This window comes from Thalia democratica, chromosome 4 (genome assembly GCF_965202585.1).
Source record: "Thalia democratica chromosome 4, ktThaDemo2.hap1.1, whole genome shotgun sequence".
Classification (NCBI taxonomy): domain Eukaryota; kingdom Metazoa; phylum Chordata; class Thaliacea; order Salpida; family Salpidae; genus Thalia; species Thalia democratica.
The window spans coordinates 62,610,629-62,626,818 of NC_139168.1; the positions used below are offsets into that span (position 1 = coordinate 62,610,629).

Consider the following 16,190-nt stretch of genomic DNA (forward strand, 5'->3'; position numbering starts at 1 on the left):
CCGCTAAGTAAATTGAAAACTACTTGTGCATAATAAATAAAATTTAATTTTTTGATACTTAATATTTTGAAATACGCTTTCATTTCGTTTTCAGTTCACAATAATATTTCCTAGATCACAATAATAGTACATGAGTTTATTACAATTTTGCTCGAGTTTTTTAATTTTCTTATTTGTTATTTTTTTAAAATCATGCAGCCCGCAATTACATTTTTTTAACGAGTTGAAACTAGAAAAGATTTTTTAGTAAATATGAATAGCTGACTACAAAAATTGTCCACCACTGACCTAAAAGTTTCATTAGTTTCAAAACAGTTCATATTTAAACAGGATTGATTACAGATAACACAAGGCTTTTTAATCATTAAGTATTTTAAAACACTTTACTGGGCTTCTAAGAAAATAACTGTAAATTATTTTCTCAAGCCCTGTAAACTACTTTGAACACAAAAGTGCGTGCATAAGAAGTACCAGACTAAATTACATTTTGAACACAAGTTTTTTTAGCTCAAAAGTTTGTACTCAAAAGAAAAACTACTATGTGAAATCAGGGGGGGGGGCGATTTTTTTCAAATTACTGAAAAGGGGGCGATTTAGTAAATGAGTTTGGGAAACCCTGCTCTAAAGGTTTAAAATATTTTAAAAACATTGATTTATTTAAATAATTTGATTGTTTAAACAACTAAAGGAAAAACTAAACCTTAACTAGCATGCTAGATTTCCTTAACTTGGTAAATGTTCTAACACACAGTTGTATATACAGTAGAACAATTGATCATGGCTTATTTTCCAACCACAAAAAAGTTACAGTTGTGACGTCACATATGTGCGATCACTCAAATATCTCGAAACCACGTTGATGTGTAACAACTCACATAAAACTAAAGTTGACGATGACCAACCCAAAACTTACATGCAAAAGCAAAGATGCGTAGTCTAGTTTGAATTGTTTTCGTATTAATTTGATATTTATATGTATGAACAACCTATGTCACTTTTTTAAAGTTTTTAAATAACGTTTTACTACTTTTTAAATTTTTTATATTAATGAAGTTATTATTTCTTTGTTTTTGTTTTGCTATTACTTTAGTTGAAAAAGAGTTTCTAGTAGAATGTTTTAATTGATTTAGATATGCTTGAGCCACTAAGTTTTTCACTGCATTCTTTTAAATAGTATTGTAAATATATAAAACTAGAAAGAATAACATTTTTACTACTCAAAACAATTTGTTTTCCTTTTGTAGCTCTTTTTCAACTTTGTGAGTTTTTCAACTAAATTAAGAGTTTTTTTTAGCAATCAATCATTTATTATATCTTTTTCATTAAAAGTAATACCAAAGTTTCAGAACATTTTGTTTTATTTTACTTTTTATTCAACTTTTTTTTATTTAGGAAGTATTTGTATGTTTTTTTTTAATGTCTTTTTCACTGAGAATGTTTGTTAAAACTTGCAGTAACTTTAAAAAAATTTAAAACTAAATTAAAACTTGTACTTACAATTTTTTATAGTTTTCAAGATTCTAAAAACATAAGTTAGTTAGAGTTTATATTCAGTAAATGTTAATAAGTTTTATAAACATACAATTTTTTAACTATAAACATCATTATATAGTGTTTTACTGTAGTTTATAAAATTACAGCACAAATTTTAGCCTAATTTTCCTCCATAATTTCCAAAACATATTTTAATAATAAAAAATAAACATAAAGGGAGCTAGAAATGATTGAGAACTATTGAAAACTATGTTTCATAATTAGTTATTTTATTTAGATGGTTTTCAGTTGCCTGTTACACTGTCTTGAAAAAAAGTAGTTTAAAAAAATAATTTGGGAGTAATATTTCAATACAATAAGACCTTAGTTGTGTTTTTATAAATAACCTACTGAAATTTTTTATACTTTTATATGCACTTTCAAGCTTTTAATTATAAAGTTATAACTTAATTTAATTTAAACACTAATAGTTTAAACAATACCTATTCTTTTCGATTTTCGTATTTTATTTCACAGTATAAGCAAGTTACAGTTTTTTAATTAAACTAGTTAAGTAAGTACTAATTTTTTATATTAATTTAAGTTTAGTAGTGTAAGCAACTTTAAAAAATATTTTTTTTTAAGTAGTGCTAATCTTAAATGATGTGTAATGTTTCATTTAAAGTTCAAGTTTTTTATTTAATTTTATTGAAGAATTTGTCCTTAAAAAATATGCAAAAAATTAAAACAATGTTTTTATTTAGACATTGTGTTTAAAATAAGTTCATAAAACTTCAAAAAGTTAAGTGTTTTGTTTTTAAAAAAAACTTGAGTATCTAATTTTAGCTTTGAAAGTTAAAAATTATCAAATTATTCACAGTTTACCAAAAACTTTGTCTTATAAGTTTAATAAATGAACAAACTGAGTTAAGAAAATGTTGTAAACATTGAATTTTTTTAACTAACTTTTGTTATAAGGATATACAATATTAAAAACATCTGTTTTGAAAATAGTTATAAATACTTTATTCTAATGATTATTAACTAAATAGTAATTTTGCTCGTACGATAAGTGATGGTATATTAAAAAAAATTAATACTGTTTACTTAAAAAACCCTCGTATATACTAAAGTATTTGATAACTACAACTATCAGTTTTTACAACTTTGTCAAACTTGCACAAACGTTTTGCAAACACTATCAAATAATGACTGAAGCGAAACGTCGTTTAAACACTTAATTTTAATTCTATCGCTTTAACTGATTTATTGATTTATTTGTCTTTTCGAAGAAACAAAATAGAATTAATCTTATGTTGTCACTCAGTATTTTCTAAAAGAAACGACATATATAAACTTAAGCTTGTTTAAAAATTCTAAACTGTTTTCCTGTACTTAAAAGCAAAAATTTCAAGAGTACTTGAGATTAACATTTCATACATTAGGAAAATTATACCTTTACTATTAGTAAACTATAAACATTTTTTTAATTTACCGTTTTTCTCTCACATAATTTCTATCTGAATTTACTTAAAGAATATTAAAACAGTTATAATTTTTTTTTCAAATAATTATTTAACTATTATGTATAGATTCTTAATTTTATTTAGCCACTTATACTTTTCTAGCGTTTTTTATCCTAAACTTTATAAATGTATGTTAGTCTTTAATTTTTATTACTCATAGCATGTGTTTTTTGCTCTATCTAAAGAAGTTTAATAAAAAGTTAAAAACTTTCTTAACAGTTATAACTACATTTTAGCTGAACAAGAACAAAACGTATCATAATCTTTTTTATTGTTTAAAACCGAAGAAAATAATATTTTAAAAAATGTTTAAACCTAAACAATCATGAACTACGAGAATTCTAAAACACATAGTTTTATGGATAAAGCAGTGTTGTATCACTGCAATTTAAAACAATATTAGTATGAATATGTTAAACAAAAATCAAGAAGTAGATTAAAATCAACAAAGCGAAATATATACTAAAGTTTTGTTAAAAGTTGAATACTGACATAAAAAGTAGTGTAAAAAGGTATGATTGTTTTCTAAATATATACTGGTTTTCACTTGTACTTCTACTTAATTCATTTGTCAGTACTTTTTGTTTTTTAACAGTGTTTTTTCTTGCTATTTTAAAAATATCTTCCTATACGAAAAAAAATCAATAAAGTTAGAAAGCTAATGTGTGCAAATAAATTTTCATTAGCATAACTCTTTAAACATTTTGACAGGTAATTAACGGTCGTGATGCAAAACTTGCATGTTTATTTCACACTTAAACGTCGCATACAATAATAAATACTTTAGATTTCATAAAATAAAAAAACATTAAAAGCAGAAAGAGAAGAAATCAGCCAATTGAAAATTTTGTAATTTTTTTTTCACAATTACTAAAAACCATTTTTTAATTACTTTGTTTTTGTTTAAAAAGATGCTATTAAGAGTAAAACTTTCAAAACTCAGACAACTAAAGGTTTATTAGTTAAATGAAACACCATTTAACTTAATCAAACTAATGTGAATATATTATATAGCGAATAAATTATCTGATTGATTACAAAAGATTAGTTTTTTTTTCGCTTTTTAAACAAAATGAAATCAATACTTCATATAAAAAGCATTATCTAAGTAGATTCATGATAATAGTTAACCATTATTGTTAGAACAAAACTTAATTGAAAAACTTATAAACAAATTTTATAAACAAATCTGTACTAATTTTTTTTAAACGACATTTATTTTTCTAACAAGTTGAGCCCTACCTTCTGCTTTAACTTTAATAAAGTTATCAAACCATTTATTTAAATGCTGATACCTTAAGTATAAAAATTAGAAAACATATGTTTTTGTTAACAAACTTTCTGTATAAAACAATAGGTCTACATTAGAAGAGTATAACTTATATAAGAAAAATTTATTTTTGAGCTAGTAGTTGTAGATTACAATTTCATTACAAAGAGGCAACAGTTTATCTGATAAACTTTATTATAGGATTGTAAGTTATAGAATTCAAGTTTTATGATCTGTTTAGCTAATAAACTTTTTATTGATACTCTGTTTAAAAAAAATACTTGTCAATTGAAGTTTAAGATTTATAACTTAAAAAAACATTTCAAAAAGTTTCAATACTAAATTTTTTAAGTATAAGTTTTCAAGGTTTTTAAAATTTTTATGAGTTTTGTTTCCTTTAAAACAAATTTTCGCCGTGATAAAATTGTTAAAATTATTAAAAACATCTTGTTAATATTTTTTATACATACTTTAATTTAAATTAAAGTAATTCTTTTTCCTAATACGACTTTGAGGTATTATTGTCAAAATTTTTGAAACTCAAAGTATTCGTTTATGTCACAAATAGACACCGCATAAACAATAGATTATTGCTAGGTTGACTGATATCTGTAAAATAGCAAAGATGCTATCGAATTTTACGAATACCCTCAGGAAATTTGTTTTATCTTTTCTACAAATCTTGTGCTTACTTTTAATGATTAGGTTAAATATATAAAAGATTTTAAAACTAGCTGACAAAATAGACGTTGAAAGTTATAATACAGTTTCTATTGCTTATAAAAATAATACTTTAGTAAAATAGCTTATAATTTTTTGTTTTATAATTGTTTATTTTAATACTACTATTTATGAAGTTTTAAAACTTAAAAGTATAAAAGTATTTAAGATATTTTAAATAAAATACCAAAATGTTTTTCAAAAACAAAGTTTAATACTTTGAAATAACACTTTGATAAAAACAGTTACTTAAATTCTTTGGAAATACTGTCTACAACCTTACTTTGATACCTAAACACTAATAAATTTAAAATATACTATTTTCTTGTTTTTGTTATTACAGATTTATCAAACATCACAATTTTTGATTTATTTAAAAACCAAAACAAAAACTTCTCATAATAAACATATAAGTAACTTGAAATTTTAGCAACTCTACTTAATCTTGTCTCATAAGCTTTAACTGAAATTTTTTTTTTAATAATTTATTTGTATAGCGTGCATATTAGCTAACTTCAGACTTTTTATTATATATTCTGACGCTATAGAAATTTAGTCGCACTTAACAATTAATTTTAACATTTTCTGCTTTGTATATACATAAAAAAGAATTTCTTTTACTTTTTAACTAAAAATACTCGTTTTTTATTGAGTTTGGATATCACGCCGAAAAAAATGCTTTTGTTTTGGACAGAAGTCACGCTCTTGTTGCTATAAAATTTCATAAAATATATCTCGACTAACAAAAATGGAAACTTTGAGGTTAGAAAAATAGAACTAGCTTGAGTAGTATAATTTATACATATCTAAAGAGTTATTGAAACTGAATAAGGTAGATTGTACGCTAATTAAAAATATTTACTTTGTTTACATGACAATTCAAATTCTGAAACTCTAATTCCGACATATCAAATTCTTAAAAAAATACTTAAAAGACTAAATCTAAAAAATAATATAAGTTAAAAAATACATATATATATATATATCTTCTTAAAGTTTACCAGCCACTTTTTGTTTTTTGCAAAATCTTCAATTTTTTTCTAAATATATTTTAAAACTGTTAGAAAAATTACGTTTTTTTATTCTATTTAAGCCATATCTCAAAAAATATGTAAAAACGGCTTTTAATAATCAATAGGACCTACACACGTCTTTTTTAGATTTGACAAATATACATTACTTTTTTAGTTGTGACCTTTTTAATTTTCTTTAAGAACTTGAATTTTCCGAATTTAAATAGTCGTGCACCCATTTACTTAAAGTAAGCTGATGCTTTTAATAAGTTATATTACTTACTATATTACTAGTTATACTTAATTGTATCAAAGCACATTTACGTAAGCTCATATATACTTTATTTGCAATTGTTGTAAAATTTATAATTGTCAAACAAATGTTCTTAAGTATTCTCCTTAAATTATCGTGTCACTTCGATAGTTAACGATTTATCTATGACAACACTACAAGCGACATTTAAGTTGTAATTTTGAAATCATTTAAGTAAAAACACTAATAAACTACTAAAGTACGTTGTAATATTAAATTAAACAATTCTTTGCATGTTTTTCGTTATAACATTAATACTTTTGAATACAATATTTTTTTTTGATAGGAACTTTTGCTTTTATTAGTTTCGGACTATTTGTTAAGAAAACTATTTGTTTTTTATTCGTCGTTGTTTTAAGCATGTATGTTACTACGTACACAATAACTAAAAGAGGTAACAAAATACTTGAAAAGAAACCTATGCAAAAACATTTAAAACATAAAGTTAAAATTAACGGATTTAAATTCGTAAATCGCAAATGTTGAAAACTAAAAGTACAAGTAAATAATGTTAACAACTCGTTTCAAACAACTGGAATTGTTGACCAACTAGTGACGTGTTTCACTTCAACATCACCAATATCTTCAAGTGACCACTCATTCTTAACAACATCATAAACATTGAACTTATCGACTTCAGTTTTCGGAGAATTAAATGGTTTAGATATAACAAGCAGTTTGTAACCTATACGAACTATTGAAACATCGTAAACGTATCTTTTGGCGTTGAGCAATTTCTTAATGATTGTAAACTTTCTTGACACATTGTCAAAAACTTCGCTAGTCATGTTGTCATCACCACCGATCACAAACATTTTGTTGCCAACGCTGGAAGCTCCATGGTTGAACCTAGGATGATTTAAATCCGGTAAACAGGTCCATTTGTTTTCATGGTGATCATACGATTCAACCAGTCTTAACGGTCCGAGGCAAGCACCGCCCGCCAAAACGATTCTACCCTCAAAAACTGTACAAGCAGAGTAAGACCTGTTGTTTTGCATGCTTGTTATGCAGTTCCACGTACTAGATTGTGTGTCATATTTTAAACAAGTTCGTAAAGTATTGTCTTTTTTCTCAACCATATGTCTATAACCATGAGGATCGTATCCACCAAAAACATATAGATTTTTCAAGAAAAAACATCCACAATAAAACTTTCTGGAATCAGGTAATTGAACTAAACTGTTTGTCAAATTATTCGCAGAAAGAGAAATTTTTGATGTAAGAGAACCTTTAGTACAGATTGTCCAAACACCAGTGGCAAAAGTCAACATTTTGTAATGACTACTTGATGGGGAAATCGAACTTATATTTTCAGTCTTTGTAAGGGGAGGGTATCTAAACCTATAGATACTTTTCACACAACCTCCTTCTTTATCAAAATGTCGTGCAGAAATAACAATATCAAAGGTTTTTTGATAACAAAATCTGTTTTGGTACAAAGTGGAAGATGCTTGAGTAGACATTTCTTTATTCATTTCGATAGCTGAAACATACAAAAGCATAGTTAAATGTTGGAAACTGTAGCTAGTTTATTTAAACTTATTAATCAGTTAATTAGTTTAATATCAATTTTTGATTTAAATGTTGTTACATTGCTATACCATGTAATTAAGATTACTGTGGCTAAAGTCTTTTATTCTCTTGTAGAACTTGCTGAAAATTTCTAACTTTTAGAAAAAGGCTTAAAGCTTATCACAAGTTATGTTTTAGTTCTCTGTAAGACAACAGTATAAGTAATTAGATAGAGCAATAAAAAAAATGTTTAATTTATTTTTTATTGTATGTACAATAATAATAAACTATAAAAAAATATACAACTTGCGCACAGTTATATAAAAAATCTCAAGTTAGCAACATTTACTTATAACTTAAATACTTTTGTTTAAGCTGAGTTGCAGTTGTAATCTTTTTTGTACTAAAATAGTATATCTTTAAGTATTTTTTAATTAAATTTATGGTAATTTACCAATACAGCTGCTGTTGTAAAGCAAGCTATATTGGATTAACAACAATACATCTATGGAAAAGAAAAAAAGAGCAAGTGTCAAAGAGTGTAGAAAATTTTTGCTTTTCTGATTAGAAAGATGATATACCGGTCAAGGTTTTAAACACATCTAAACGTTTACCCATAGCATAAAATTTGGTTAAGAATTCAACTTATGCAAACAGTTATAATCTAAATAGATTTAGAATTATTAAAACTTGTAGTAATGTTTTCGATTTAATTAAATTAGAAGCCATTTGTATTTTTTTAAGGAAACCTGTTTTATGTAAGCAAAAAGATTTTGACTATACTGTTTCTTTATTTTCGTAATACTTTATAAGGATTTTTTTCATTTTATTTTGTTTAGTTTTACTGTAGATCAATTATAACGTAAGTAAACTTAAATGACTTTAACTGTTACTAATTGTTTTTGTCGTTTATTAATCTCCTAATTACTTTATGATTATTTGATTTTTGGTCGCTATATAAGTTTGTAAAATCTTTTTACTTGTTTGCTTTGTACTCTACTGATAAGAATTGCTCGAAATATATTTAGCTTTACTGAAGTTGTGTGTCTTGTTTATCTTATTGTACAATTTTTTTATGATTTACACATACAATTGTATTCAAGTTAATAAATTATCTTAGTTTATTTTCGTGATATTTTGAAAAATATGTTTTTATAAAATGAAGTTTTGTATAACTCTTTAGTTTTATATCTGAACACTTTATGAATAAATAGAATTAACAATTACACAGTTTTATTAAAACTTTAAACTTTTGGAAGTTGAATTGTCAGATAAAACATACAAATGTTTCAATAACGCAGATTTTGTCTTTTAATATAAAGTTTTTACTAGTTTTTAGTCACCTAGTAACAATTTAATATCATAAGAGCCACTACTCTTTATTGTTATCGTTATTAAAAAAGCTCAATGCATAATAGCATAAAAATTTTCATAACAACTTTCTAGCTAACGATTTTAATAAAAACAAATTTAAATTATTAAAAAGAATACAGTAAATTCAAAACTTTAGTTACTCCGAGAAAAAGTTTCTAAAATATTTTGTAAATAAGATTTAAACCATTTTAGTTTGTTTTACTTAAATGAACATTAATAAAAAATAGAAGATCCTAACTTTATACCTTATTAAAGAATTTTTGTTTTCTAAATTTTATTAGGTCTGAATAATTTTTTTTTCGCTTTTTTAAACTTCATAAGTTAGTTTTTTTTTTTAAACAGACAAGTTAAATTGAAATAGCTGCTAAATTAAATATAATTTAAAATCTTCAAAATAAAAATAATATGTGCATTTTTTATGCAAAATATATTTATTCAATATATATCGAAAATATGACTCCAGCATATCTTTAGCTAATTAACCATTTACTTATTTTGACTTAAGTTTATTTCTTGTGTTACATACAACAATTATAATTGTTTATACACAGGCTTTTAAGTTGTTTTGTCTAAAATTTTAACTGATAATAAGTCAACTAAGCATGTTGTTACCAATACAAGTCAAATTTATTATAGTTTAACATTAGATAGTTTTGTTTAAGTATTTTTCAGTTAAAAGTAAAAGTTTCTATTAAAAAAAATATTACGAAATAGTTAGCTAAACTTAAATATATAGTTATAATGTATTTAAAACGTGTAATGATCTACTAGAAATAATTTTTCATGCTTTTCATTTAAACTATAACACCTTTTACAGCATAATAAAAATATTCTTCATAAAAAGGTTTTAAAAGAATTTTTTGTTTTAATATTTTTTTTTTAAGTTTCTACTATGTTGCTACTTTTATAAAAAAAACGTAAAAATAGTTTATAGAGCTAAAGAATACGATAGCAAAATATAACTTTTGCTCTGTTTATTTATCGATAAAAGGGTTTTTTCAACATATTTAAACAGTTGTTTTTTTGAACCATAAAAAAAGAAGCTCAAAATATTTGGTCCTAGGGCCTGGAGCACGAAGAAGCTTTCGGTTATCGGGTCGCACACCACGGATACCTTTTAACGTCTTGTCCAGAACAGTAACTTTCAATACGTTTAGATCTAGCTCAGGGACCGCAAAGCAAAAATCTACGGACGGGTATATTTATCAGGTAAAAGTAAACGTTTTTTAAACAACAAAAGAAAGTTTTTGTTGTAAAAAATATATATCTGGGGTCTTAATTTGATTATTAATAATTACTAGTGTCTGATTGTTGCTTATTCTAACACGTCGATGTTTTAAAACAATACTTCTTATTGATTAGTACAATTATTTTACCTAAATGCGGCCCGCATGAAAAATAATTCTAGGAAAATAGGCATGTTACTTATAAACGGCTGGCAAAGTTCCAAACTTTTGAAGTTTGTTATGCCGTTTTTTTGCACATTTATCCATTTCATAAGTATATTGAAAGCAATCGTTTTGCTATAGTAGAAAAAAAAATGGAGTTTAAAATAAAAAAGTTTACACTTGCCTAACTAACCATATAAAAAGTATATATTAATAGTAAATAAATATATAAAAATCTAGTCGTTTTATTCATAATTTACAACATATTTTTTATCTAGATTTTTATTTAAGGAAATATATCGCAGCAGACTATTTCAGTTATATGCTAAGTATTCAACTTTAATATTTGAGTTTGAGCACAAAAATTAATTTACACTTTGTGTAATCTCACAAATGAAACTTTTGAGTACCTGGAAAATTAATGTATAATTTTCGACATCCTTTGAATGCATCAGTAAAAGTGTTTCTATTTAGCTTTCTAACTGCAATCATGGAAATATCATTGTCAATTATATTTAACCATTTATAAGCCGAAAAATCTATATTTTTCAAAGTAAAATTTATAAAAACTAAACTAAATTATGATATAGGTTGTATAAGTTATATAAGTTTGTATAAGTTGTAAGTTAGTTTCCCATAAGTTGATAAACATTACTTCACCTATAACTCTTCTGAATTGACTTCGTTTTTTTGTTAACCCAACTAGAATTAATTTTTTAATTTTTTTTTAAAATAAACTTAAACTCTAAACTAATAAATGAGATAAAAGTAGAAAAGTTTTTCTGTAATAAAACCTTTTTCAATCAAAACCAAAACATACTTAAAGTAAACCTACAGTACATACATATAAAATACCTATAGTGTTCCAAAACACTGAAAAAAAAAGTTATAACAGATTTTGTTGTTTAGAATGACCATTTATTTAATCAGAAACACCAGGGAAAACTAGCATTTTAAAACATTTTGTGTATCAAGTTATAGACGTCCATATTTAACTTACAAAGTTTAACCGTTAGTTTTTACTTTTAAGTCAGAAATAAGACTAATTTAGTAAAAAGATAAAAAAGTAATCAATTTCTGATAGCAAAATACAATTAACACAGTTTGAATACTTTAGTAAAAGCTATCTAAATTGTGTATCTATAGAACGTTAAACCTTTTTAAAGAAGTTTCCTAAAACTTAAGTGCAAGAAAATTTGCTTTTATTTCGAAACAATGAAAAATAATAAAAGGCTCTAGCTACTAAAATATGCAGTTTCTGTACTACCACAACTAATGCAACTTGTTTCACTGGAGCACACTTTCAAAATTGAAACGTTTAAATGCTTAGTATCAAAGAGAAAACTGTTTTGCTTCATAGAAACTTTTTTGGTTTTCTCATCAAAATTTAAATTCTCGTATTTCTCTTTTATTTCAGTCTCACAAGGTTGGTACAAACTTTCCAAACTGCTGTTTGCTTCCACGACTTTTCCACCGGAAACGTTGCAAGACGGAATCATGCTACAGTTATCGTTCAGTGTTTTGCTTTGAAATGAGGAGTAATTGTTTCTATTTGCTAACCTCCTCTGCAGCTTTTGTATATCTTCGTAGGCGGTGTCTAGTTTCGAGTTAACCATGTTTTTTGTAAAAATTTGTTCACTTTTCGATTGTAAAAACGAGTCTTCGTTCCCTATCAATGAGTTAAACAGCTTGTTCGAAAAAATGTCTTTAAACTTGCTTTTGTCTCTACTTTTAACTGCGTTTGTTGCATTTCTTTTTACTATTTCGTTTATTGTAGCTTCGGAGTAGTAGTTTGGTTCATATTGTAATGTACTTGTATTTTTCTTTTTAAATACTTCCTTTCCTTTATAATAGCTTGCGGCAAAACTTTTCTGACTTGCCGCAGAGTTTGTGGCAAATAAGTTCACAATTTTATCCAGACGCTTGTTCGTTAGCTCATGGTTGTCTTTTTCAACTTGCAAACTCACTTTCAACTGGTTAATTTCATCCTTTAAAGCTGATACTATTTTTTCATTGTCTGCCAACCTGTTAAAAGTAAATGACAACTTTTGGTCAACTTCAATCAGCCGGTTTTCTTCGTTGGATAGTCGGGCTTGTAGGCTTTCAATGCCAGCAGAATGAGTATTTTGTTTCAGAGAATTTGTTTCCTCTTTTTTGTTTTTCACGTGCCTTTTGGATACTTTCAAGCTCTCTTTATTAAAGTCGTTATATAAGCTACGATCAGATTCAATGCTTGTTTTACTTTGCAAAGCAGCTGGTTTCTTAGACTTTACATTCTTTTTAGTTTTTTCATACTTACTTATACTTTGCTTTGACTCTTTGTAAGAATTTTTCAGTCCACACTGATCAACTTTTGATATTTCCGACAAGGTTTCTATATCAGAAATTGTTGATTCGCTTTGATTTGTTGAAGATTCCAACTTAGTCTGCCGTAATTTATATAGAGTATTGAATAGTTTCTTTTCCCATTTATTGGTTTTGTTACTTTTCATGCTTAAATGAGAAGTAGAAGTTTTATAGTCTTTCATAAAGTTCTGCTCATATCTAAATTAAACTTTCACTCACAAAAGTACAAAACACAGAACATACATCATAAAAGCTTATATGAATTATTTGTTCAAAAACACCGTTATAGCAAAATATTAATTTAATTATCTTATTATGACATACTTTTTGAAGTTTTTTAAGATAACGTACAAATCGTTAACTTTTCTACTACAAAACCCTTGATTTACTGCCTGAATCTACTAAAATATTTTAACAACCAATAAAAAAAAACTGGTGGCGGAAACACTATAAAAGTCTTTAGTTTATTTTAACACTTCTATACTTAAACTAGTCTTATAAATTCGTTTAAAAGTAACATCAAGTCTTGTATAATAACTTTAACTGTTTTCAGTTTATATAAAAATCCTTACATATGACCTAAATTTTAACATTTTTTTTAGAAATCTTTTTTCTAGCGTGGCGGTTACCAGCTTTCGAAAAGCTAAAATCTTTATTTTTTTTCTAAGCAGGACTAATTTTTTAGACGCTGCTCAATTACTAATGAATATAAGATACTATTCAAAATTTAAAGTTAGTCATTTGCTAATAGAGATCCGGGCGAAGAAAGTTCACTGAAATATAAAAATAACAAATTTTCACAGTACTCTTTCTGGTAAAGGTTAGTTTAATAAAGAAAGAGTATTGTAAATCTTTTTATTAAATACGAGAATGAGTTTTGTAAATTAAAGTTTCGTGTTAAACTTTTTTATGTAATATTGGCAGAAGAATAGGTTATGGCAAACAGAAAAGCTTCTATAAATTTTGATGTGCATAACTTGCTTTTTTTTAATAATCTGCAAAAGTTAACTTAGCTTGCCTGTTTATAAGTTAATGATTTATATAAGGAGATAGAGGGTAAATAACTTTTTTTTTAATTTGATACTGTTTTGTTGAGTTTTACAAAACTACAAGTTGTATTTTACATGTTTAAAATATTCAAACTAATTTTTGAGATACAGCCACTTAAAGTCAGAAAGTACAATAGTCTCCTTATGGGAGGCGCAAATTAAAACGGCAAATAAATAGAAATCAAAAAAAATCGATCTTCCCCTACGTTTTTTTAATAAACACCTCAAATGTTAAGCAAAATTTTCCTTGCAATGTTTAGAAAGTTCTGTTGTTTTATGAAGAAAAACCAAAAAAGTTTTTGTTTGATTATTTTTAAAAGTTTAAGTCAAAAATTTATCAATTTCTTAAACAGATTTTTCTATAAATTGGAAGAAACATTTTCTAAAAAATTGAGATCTTTATCTCGGAAATCCGTTAGAGAAGATACATTTTTAGTGGAGAAGTCCTTTTTAGTCTGCGCTTCCTATCAGAAGCCTTTAGTACTTTTTGACTTTAACCGGCTGTATATCAAAAAATATTTTGAAGTTAAATAATCTGTAAAAATCAACTTGTAGCTTTATTAAAACTCTAGAAAACAAGATCATGTTGTTAAACAAATGATAATCCCTTCCCCCCTTAAAATGTTTAGTTGTTCATTTTAATTGTCTTTCAGACTTGATTTTTTGACAATATGTTTTTTAAACTTAAACTAATAGTAATTATAGTGATCAAAATCTAAATATTATACATATTTTTAATTTTATACTTTAAAAAACTTATTGTGTGAAGTCAATTTACATAAGCAATCGAGTTGAATCGAACTATAATTAGTGTCTAAGTTTTTGTTAAATAATGAAAGTTTATTAAGTCTTTCAAGATAAGTTTGCAGTTTCTTAGAAATATTCAACAGCAAAACCTTTTTCTAAAAACATAAAATTCAATAATAAATGATGTACATAAAATAAACTAAGAATTATTTTTGAAGTCTGTTATGCTAGACTTACTTATATTTACCTGTATCTTACAACTATTTTTTTAAGAATGAACAATGCTATGTTAATAGTGTGTTACTTTAGCATTTAGATAGCTAAATTATTTTAACTTTGTATCGTTTATATACACTTGTATTTAAAAGTATAATCCAGTAAAAGTTAATATATTTATGTATAAACTCACATGCTATTAAATGTCTTGAATTAGTTTTATTTAAGTTTTTTCTTTATTTATTGTACTTGATTTAGTTTTTAAACATCTAATTTTTATGACGTATAACTAGTTCAAACTTAAAGTAAAAGCAAGTATCAATAACAGCTAAGCACTTTTAAACTAATTAATTTAAAATGCAGGTACTTACATTAAAAGTTGAAATAATATTTTTATGTTATTTAAACTAGAACCAACTTGTGTTTATAAAAAAAATGTTTTATGTAAGCACAATTTTTTTGATTATACTGTTTATTTATTTTCGTTATATTTATACTTTTAAATTCGTGTTACTATCATTACATCAATGTATAATTTTACTATAGGTTAATCATTGGTAAGTAAGATTAATTGGTTTTAATTATTGCTATTTGTTTTTGTCTTTTATTGCTTTTTTGATAACTTTATGATTATTTTGTTACTATTCAAGTTTAAAATTTTTATCTTTTCTTAGCTTTGTACTCAACTGATAAAAATAGTTTAAAATGTACATATTTAGTTTACTGAACTGTATGTCTTGATTACTTTTTCGTGTTTATTTTTCAATCAAGTTTTTATCAAATAGACTCAAAATACTTTTATTTTGTATATGTCGTACTTTAGAACCAAGAAAAACTGAGAACTTTTTAAGATCTACAAAAATTTTGATAAAACTATTAAACTAGAAATCATAATTAGAATTATATTTTGCTAACTACTTAGCTTAATAAGTTGTAATGACGAAGCTTTTATTTTTCCAAGTTCATTAAAATGCAAAAAAAAATATATGTTTTATAACTATTATATGATTTTTTATTAAATTTACGAAAATTGAATGGAATGCATTAAAGGAAATCTAAAAACAAACGAAAGATGGAAGTTAAAAAAAAACCAATGGTTAGTTATCACTCAAAGTTGGTCTTCACTTTGGTCCTCCGTTGTAGTGTTTTGTGAATAATCTGTAAACATGTGTAAATATATAACTGTATACTAAATAATAAAATCATAAATCTAAAAAATTATTTAGTAGTTATCATTGAA

General features: G+C 25.1%; 2 protein-coding genes across 2 annotated transcripts in view; both read right to left on the reverse strand.

Annotated features, from left to right (window-relative positions):
• Positions 1 to 6,839: 6,839 nt before the first annotated feature.
• Positions 6,840 to 7,397, reverse strand: LOC145833524 (kelch-like protein 26). The gene has a single exon (XM_082940696.1). It carries the CDS (start codon positions 7,395 to 7,397, stop codon positions 6,840 to 6,842), a length of 558 nt encoding a protein of 185 aa, XP_082796822.1.
• A 4,430-nt stretch (positions 7,398 to 11,827) lies between these two features.
• The window catches only part of LOC145833525 (phosphatidylinositol 3,4,5-trisphosphate-dependent Rac exchanger 2 protein-like), a 35,023-nt gene continuing 30,660 nt past the window's right edge, over positions 11,828 to 16,190 (reverse strand). Inside the window, exon 36 of the mRNA XM_082940697.1 lies at positions 11,828 to 12,761. Within this exon, the coding sequence (XP_082796823.1) occupies positions 11,828 to 12,761 (934 nt within the window). The remainder of the gene's footprint in view (positions 12,762 to 16,190) is intronic.

Bases quoted from the DNA above. Each gene is read 5' to 3' on its own strand.
- LOC145833524 (XM_082940696.1), bottom strand. From the start codon at position 7,397: ATGGTTGAGAAAAAAGACAATACTTTACGAACTTGTTTAAAATATGAC.